The sequence below is a fragment of the Papilio machaon genome, chromosome W (assembly GCF_912999745.1).
Source record: "Papilio machaon chromosome W, ilPapMach1.1, whole genome shotgun sequence".
NCBI lineage: Eukaryota > Metazoa > Arthropoda > Insecta > Lepidoptera > Papilionidae > Papilio > Papilio machaon.
In genome coordinates, this window is record NC_060015.1 from 1736378 (window position 1) to 1744509 (window position 8132).

Genomic DNA, 8132 nt, shown 5'->3' on the forward strand with positions numbered 1-8132 from the left:
CCGAGGGGTTTTAGTGGGTATGGCCGAACGACTTTAGGCGAGTCCCACACTCCCTGCGCCACTGCACATACAGGCCCGGCGCAGGGGTGCGTAACTGCATTTCCCCTCGTACAAAAAAAAAAAAAAAAAGGATTTGGCTGGCTGGCCAGGATCCAACCATTGCGCTGAGCGCTTCCGATTATCGTAAAGAACCCATTTTTCATCACAGGTAATGATTCGGTTTAAAATACCTTCATTATTGTGCCGGTTTAGTAATGTAACGCAACAGTCGACGCGCGTTTGCCGGTTTGCTTCAGTCAATTCGTGAGGTACCCACCTTTCAAGCTTTTTAATCTTCCCAATTTGCTTCAAGTGAATTAAAACAGTTTTATCACTAACATCGCAGCCTGCAGCTAACTCGGGCGTGGTTTGCGATGGATCCGCTTCCACAATAGCCTTCAACTCTTCATTATCAACTTGAGTCTCAGGCCGTCCACGAGGCTTGTTCTGCAGATCGAAATTTCCAGAACGAAAACGTTGGAACCAAAAACGATCTGTGTTTTCTTTTGCAACACGACCGCCATACACATCATTCACCCTTCGAGTCGTTTCCGCAGCACTAGTGCCACGGCGGAACTCGTACTCGTAAATAATGCGATATTTTGTTTTCCATTTTGTAAAATGAGTGACGCAAACAGAAAAAAACAGAAGAAAAAAAAACAAATGAATGACGGTCATCGAACCACAAATACATGAGTCTATAGCTGTACAAATTTGAATTTGGAATTCCTTACCAAAGAGGAGAAATTCGTGATTAAAGTGGCCAGTACGAAAAACGCCAATTTCATATGTAAGGACCTAATATATTCCATGTTTATGAAACACCTTATAGAGTCTTTACATTGGTATTGGATTAGTTGATTACGTCATAACCTCAAAAGAGAATTTAACTATGGCTAAGTGTGAAACCTAGTCAAGAAAATTTAATTAATTGATGTTTTTATTTTTTGGGCTGTATTCATTGTACTTCTCTTTTCATATCATTCCGTGATTGTCCATCATTTCATATATACACTTATATAATTTAAATAAAGAAATGGAATCATTCCGCATCACCCGTAACAATATAAATACAAACATTTAAGGCAATCACGAAATAAAATATAAATAATCTTACCATTTTGTGATGTGACAGTATAACATATTATGTTATACAGATATGAGCAGCGGCAGTCGTGCCCGACTAACCCCCGAAGCGGCTCCTCGCCCGGTCGCCAGTGCTCCTAGCCCTCAGGTGGCGGAGCCCCCGCCGGTCGCAGAGCCCGCGTAAGAACCCTTGTCTGAAGAGAAGAAGAGATCCGTCAGGTCCATGGTCGGACTTAGTCTCAACTTTGACAATGATGAGGTTGTTCTTGAAATACAACAGCGCTTCCCGATCCAGTACCATGTGGCACTCGTTACAGAAATCGTCAATATCGTACTAGAAAAGTAAGTTTTTGTGTTAAATCATGAACATTAGTTACACTTTTAATTAAACAAGTGTACCGTCCCGCAAGGCTTAAAAGGGTGTCCTTGCGCCCTGGGTCCCTAACTCCCTAATGAGGTGAGAAAAGAAACTCAGGTGGTAACAAAAGATATATATAATATTACCAAGCACTCAGCGGTAGGCACATAAAATTTATAAGGTCGTGGGGTAACGTGCTATCAGTCTCTGCTTCCGCGGCGTTTATTACTCCCCTGCTTTGGCTGAACTACGGTGGCGTCGCCCAGCGACGGATGAGCGGCGGCAGGCCAAGGAACGGCAGGACAGGAGGTGCACGTCGACCGTAGCTGGGTGCTCCCTAGGCAGCTAAGCGGCGGCCGCAGGAATTCGGTAGACGTCGGTGCTGAGGTCGCAACGGCAGGTCAGCTACCGATGTATGAAGCTGGCAAGCGATAGCTTGCTCGGAGATTGCTAGCTTGATTGTAGCTTGCAGTAAAATTCGTACAGTGCTCCTGGAAATTCAAAACACCAGACCGTTAGTTCGGTAAGGCGTTGTTCCTCCGCCTGGTATCCACCATCAGCAACTCAAGAAAAGCAATACGTAGCGGCTTGACGATGGTGGAACTATCAGAACGGAGTTTACAAAGCAAAAACAAAATAATGACATGAAAACTTCTTTCTTTCTTTCTTCTCTCTTTCAAAAACCCTCTAAACTCTAAAGAAAGTTCTCTTCTTTCTTGTAACATGTCTATATTGTATAATTATTGTTATTTCGCAGTCGGTGTCGGCCGAAGTAAATAGGTGACATTTTATATTTGAGATGTATTAGACATACTTACGTTTATGTCCCTACTTAGGCCGAAACCGACTCCAAAATAACAATAATTATACAATATAGACATGTTACAAGAAAGAAGAGAACTTTCTTTAGAGTTTAGAGGGTTTTTGAAAGAGAGAAGAAAGAAAGAAAGAAGTTTTCATGTCATTATTTTGTTTCTTTTTAGTGCATTTTGTTTGAGATTGTTTTTTATGGTACTTTTGAATGCATTTTGTTTGAAATTGTTTTTTTATGTTACTTTTGAGTGCATTTTGTTTGAGATTGTTTTTTTTTTGAAGCCGGCTATTTTTTTTTCTTAAAATTTTTGTTTTATTTCACAATTTTTAGTGAATTTGAAGTTCAATTACAAATTTCCTTAATACATATTATGAGGAAAGAAATAAGACAAATAAAGAAAAGGACTTTCCTATTTAATATGTGTGTACTTCAATTCAAAAACTAATTTACAATGCAGCAGATAACCACTATTCCTTTAAACAATGAACTAATTATCAAAATCGGTTTACAAATTGAAAATTAACGAACTAAAACATCGTAGCTTGCCTTTAATTTTGTACAGCCGCGCGCCGCAGTAGCATTTTTCGAATGCGCGTAGTTTTTAATCATTTAATATCTTTCAAACTATTGATCAGAATTACATAGTTTAAAGGCTAATGTAATCTGCATTTAATACTCTAGCCATCAAACATATTTATTTGGATAAGGATTCATATCGAATATAATATAATAGCGCCGTAAGCTTACGACGCTGTTTTTCGTGTGCATTTTAATCGAAGTTTGTTCACAACAACATGGTTTTTGTAAGACATCCATAGATGATAGATATATGCCAACTATCCTTTTATTTAGCAAATTTAAGGATCTATAATTACTCCATACATCATTTTAATGTAGGTCATATAGTTTGACCTACGTAAGCCCAGAAAGCAAATTTGTGCTATTCATTGTAACGCGATGTAGCATTTTTCGTTTCCGCGTAATTTTATTCTTACGATATCTCCTAAACTATTAGACAAAATGATATAGTTTCAACGGCAAATATAATCTACATTAAATTCTCTTGATAATGAACATATTTATTTACATAAGGGTTAATACTGAACTTGAATAATAGCGTCGGAAATAGGGCATGAATTTAATTAATGTTTCTAAAGAAAAAAAATGGTTATTGTGAGAAAACTATAAAAGATAGATATATGCTATCGCGGACTTTTATTTAGCACATTTAAAGAGCTACAATTCGCCATACATCATTTTGATGTAGGTCTTATAGTTTAGCCTACGTAAGCGCTGAAAGCAAAAATGTCCCTAATTTTCGCAACAAATTTTGAAGCTTGTTCAAAATCTACTAGTCTTCTAGTTATTTAAAAAAAAAAAACAAAAAAATGGGACCCACCTGCAAGCACTTCGTTTCGATTAAAATAATTTTTATCAAAATCGGACCACCAGGGGCGGAGATTCGCGGTAACACACATAAAAAAAAAAAAAAAAATTCAGTCGAATTGATAACCTCCTTCTTTTTGAAGTCGGCTAAAAACGAAAATTAAAATAAATTTAAATAAAATGCGAAATAACGTATTATAAAGATAAAGGATGGGTAATGAAAAATCAGCAGTAAGATCTTATGTAAAATAAAGAAAACACAAATTTAAATGTACAAAAGAAATAAGTTAAAGTTTTAAAAATGACCGTTAGCAACAAGAACAAAGAACGTTTAAAGAAATACGGTTATAAAGGACAATTAAATTTAGCAACATTACATATTTTATTTTATGTGCCATTAAACTTACCCTAAAACGGGAACAAGTACTTAAATTGTATTAGTATTAATGTAGAAAAAAATAACTTTAGAACGCCAACGTTAGCCGGAAACGATCGCACCAAGACTAAGACGCCGGTGACCGCTCTTCTCAGGAGATTGCAGGCAAGTGACCCGGCACGTATGCAGCGACCCCGCCGAGCCCGGGTCGCCCCTCTAACCCGCGCAGTCCCCGCGGCGCGTGCGCCGGAGTGCACAGACTATGTGACGTTTTAAATACGTTACACAAGGAAAGGATGAGAAGGGGAAGTGGATTTGATGGAGAGGATGCATAGCAAGATATATCCTCTTTCTGTGCATCCCTCGTCTGTTGATTAAAGGTAGGCAATGCATCTGCAATTACGTATGTCTATGGGCAACGATCGCTTTGCTTTTTCGGCGTATTCAAGTTACCGTTTGCTCGTTTGCCACCTTATGATAAAAAAAAACAATTTATTAATTGAACATTTACAGCAGAACAGACTCGTGTACATATAGTAATTAACTTTTAACTTCAACAGATCAGCAAAAGATATTGACACAGTGGCAAAGACGATTCTACATATTGTCAACTTGAATGTATTGTCTGCGAGCCACTTCCTCGCTGGCATTTCTGAGATATTTGAGTTTGGGCCCGACCTGTACATTGACATACCCATGCTTTATGTCTATCTTAGTAAATTTATGACGCCTCTCATTGAAAATAAGGTAAGATGAAACATTTATATTGTAAAATCAATAATTGGTGATATTACCATTGCTATTGTTAATACATGTTGGTTACCTCATAAATTTAAGTAATTGAAAAATCAGTAGAGATTTAAAACTATTTTTTAGTAAATGGTACAATTTTTTAATGGATTATTATTTTCAGCATGTTACATTTGCTCAAGTATTTAAACTTTGCGAAAAGTCAATAATACCCGCAGATCATGGTCATCTGATATTGAAAGCTATTATAAATAGCCTTAAGGAGAGCATGGGAGTGTCATTTGTTAAGACCAAATGGCAGGAGTCTGGATTGGAGTTCAAGCAATGGATGAATGAGGATCAAGTTAGTATATTGATAGTACATACATAGGAGCTTTTGTTATTTGCAGAGCTGGGCATTAACTCGTTAATCCGTTAATCGTTAATTAACGAAGTTAACATTTTGCTTAACGGATTAACTTTTAAGTTAACTTAAAAAAGTGTTAACGCTTTTGTTAACTTTCGTTAAACTCAACTTCCGTTAATAAAAGTCCGTTAATCGTTAAATTAGAAACTTGGAGACGTGCTGTAATTTTGTTTAAATAACGTGCCACGCCACGCTCGTAAGTTCAACTATGTTGGGCGACTGTCGGCGACTCGAATGGTGAACCAACGAGTTGATAATTGATATATGTGAAGTTCGCGTGCAAGTGTGATGCATCAGAGCATCCTGGAAAGACGTGACCAACAGGACCAAAACAAAAGAAGATTCGAAATAGTATATTTCTTTACGAGTATATAAAAGCATGAGTATGTAATAGCCCACATTCCGAACGCTCTTCGCCCCTGCAATACGCCAGTTTTTGAGCAACTGTATTAAAACACTTTTTACTCGTGCCTTCTCTTTCCCAACTGTAAAAATGATGTCTATTAAGAAGAAAAAACCAACCACGAAGTTTTTACAAAAAAAATCATTGAAGTTTTTATGGTTCCCTTTGCCTACCCAGAATGGGCGAAGAAAACAAAAAAAATCTTTGTTTGAATTCTTTTACGTTTGGCGCCATTTTTCAAACATTTTAGTTAGTTGAGTTTATTGTGTTTTTAGCCGACTTCAAAAAGAAGGAGGTTATCAATTCGACTGTATTTTTTTTTTATTATTCTAATAAATTGCTTAATTTTTTCGCAACCGTATTAAAATAGTTGTTTAATACACGTGCGGAACTGTCATTACAACTGGTTCCTACTGTCAACCCTCACCTTCGGCTGCGCCTCGGCTCGGGTAGACATTTGTCGGAACTCTTTGCAATGACAGGCTTTCCGCACTCGTAATGAAATATACTATAATGCATTCATACTTGTCTCTAATACTAATGTGTTATAGAATGTACAGTCAAATTACTATTTTAAACAACTCTTATAAAAAAAAACAAGTGTCGCCACAATAAGTGCGAAATTAGTATGTATAATTTTGGTATGGTTAACTGTTAACGATTAACTTTAACTTGCGTTAAATTTTCGAAAATTTAACGCTTTAACGATTAACGAAGTTAATTTTTTAATTAACGGATTAACGATTAACGAAGTTAACTTTTCGATTAACTGTGCCCACCTGTGGTTATTTGTAATAGCAGATTTTTCCCAACTTTACGGCATGGACATGGATAAAAAAATATGGGCTGCCCATTTGTAATTAAATATCATTTGTGTACCTACAGGTGCCTAAATGGTTAGAAGATAATAAATTAGAGTATCTTGTGAAGGACATACCGTCTGAGGAATCAAAGATGATACTGACCCCCGCTGAAGTTGAGAGTAAACTCTTACAGCTCATGAACGCTGACGAGACTTGCGATTGTGTGCGCGGTTGGATACAGGTATATACAGCTTGCTCCATTTCAGGAATTTCAATATAGTTTTGTTGTTGTTTTTTTTATATTTGGTAATATGTGTTCTAGGACAATGTGGGCACGTCCCGTGAGGAAGAGTGGATGACGCGCGCGCTGATGGCCGCGGTGTGCTCGCACGCGCTGCTCGGGGGCGAAGGCGCACGTCGCCTGTCTCGTGACCGCATGCACAAGTACGCCCCGCTGCTGCACGAGCTGGCCGCACGCAGCGAACTGGACTGTCTGCTGGCTGTACAGCGTCTTGTGCACCGTCTTGAACATCCGCAAGGTACGTCTACACACCACACACCACACACCACACAAGTACGCCCCGCTGCTGCACGAGCTGGCCGCACGCAGCGAACTGGACTGTCTGCTGGCTGTACAGCGTCTTGTGCACCGTCTTGAACATCCGCAAGGTACGTCTACACACCACACACCACACACCACACAAGTACGCCCCGCTGCTGCACGAGCTGGCCGCACGCAGCGAGCTCGACTGTCTGCTGGCTGTGCAGCGTCTTGTGCACCGTCTTGAACATCCGCAAGGTACGTCTACACACCACACACCACACACCACACAAGTACGCCCCGCTGCTGCACGAGCTGGCCGCACGCAGCGAGCTGGACTGTCTGCTGGCTGTGCAGCGTCTTGTGCACCGTCTTGAACATCCGCAAGGTACGTCTACACACCACACACCACACACCACACAAGTACGCCCCGCTGCTGCACGAGCTGGCCGCACGCAGCGAGCTCGACTGTCTGCTGGCTGTGCAGCGTCTTGTGCACCGTCTTGAACATCCGCAAGGTACGTCTACACACCACACACCACACAAGTACGCCCCGCTGCTGCACGAGCTGGCCGCACGCAGCGAACTGGACTGTCTGCTGGCTGTGCAGCGTCTTGTGCACCGTCTTGAACATCCGCAAGGTACGTCTACACACCACACACCACACACCACACACCACACAAGTACGCCCCGCTGCTGTACGAGCTGGCGGCACGCAGCGAGCTCGACTGTCTGCTGGCTGTGCAGCGTCTTGTGCACCGTCTTGAACATCCGCAAGGTACGTCTACACACCACACACCACACACCACACAAGTACGCCCCGCTGCTGCACGAGCTGGCCGCACGCAGCGAGCTCGACTGTCTGCTGGCTGTGCAGCGTCTTGTGCACCGTCTTGAACATCCGCAAGGTACGTCTACACACCACACACCACACAAGTACGCCCCGCTGCTGCACGAGCTGGCCGCACGCAGCGAACTGGACTGTCTGCTGGCTGTGCAGCGTCTTGTGCACCGTCTTGAACATCCGCAATGTACGTCTACACACCACACACCACACACCACACAAGTACGCCCCGCTGCTGCACGAGCTGTCCGCACGCAGCGAACTGGACTGTCTGCTGGCTGTGCAGCGTCTTGTGCACCGTCTTGAACATCCGCAAGGTACGTCTA

General features: G+C 41.1%; 1 protein-coding gene across 1 annotated transcript; it reads left to right on the forward strand.

Annotated features, from left to right (window-relative positions):
• Window positions 1–1178: 1178 nt before the first annotated feature.
• Window positions 1179–7628, forward strand: LOC123723364. The gene is made up of 6 exons (XM_045685942.1): window positions 1179–1467; window positions 4620–4806; window positions 4973–5152; window positions 6504–6662; window positions 6744–6865; window positions 7126–7628. The coding sequence occupies exons 1-6, from the start codon at window positions 1349–1351 to the stop codon at window positions 7337–7339; spliced, it is 981 nt and encodes a 326-aa protein (XP_045541898.1). The 5' UTR covers window positions 1179–1348; the 3' UTR covers window positions 7340–7628.
• Window positions 7629–8132: the final 504 nt, after the last annotated feature.

Bases quoted from the DNA above. Each gene is read 5' to 3' on its own strand.
- LOC123723364 (XM_045685942.1), top strand. From the start codon at position 1,349: ATGGTCGGACTTAGTCTCAACTTTGACAATGATGAGGTTGTTCTTGAA. The intron at 4,807-4,972 runs GTAAGATGAAAC...TATTATTTTCAG, and splicing joins CGCCTCTCATTGAAAATAAG to CATGTTACATTTGCTCAAGT. The intron at 6,663-6,743 runs GTATATACAGCT...TATGTGTTCTAG, and splicing joins GTGTGCGCGGTTGGATACAG to GACAATGTGGGCACGTCCCG.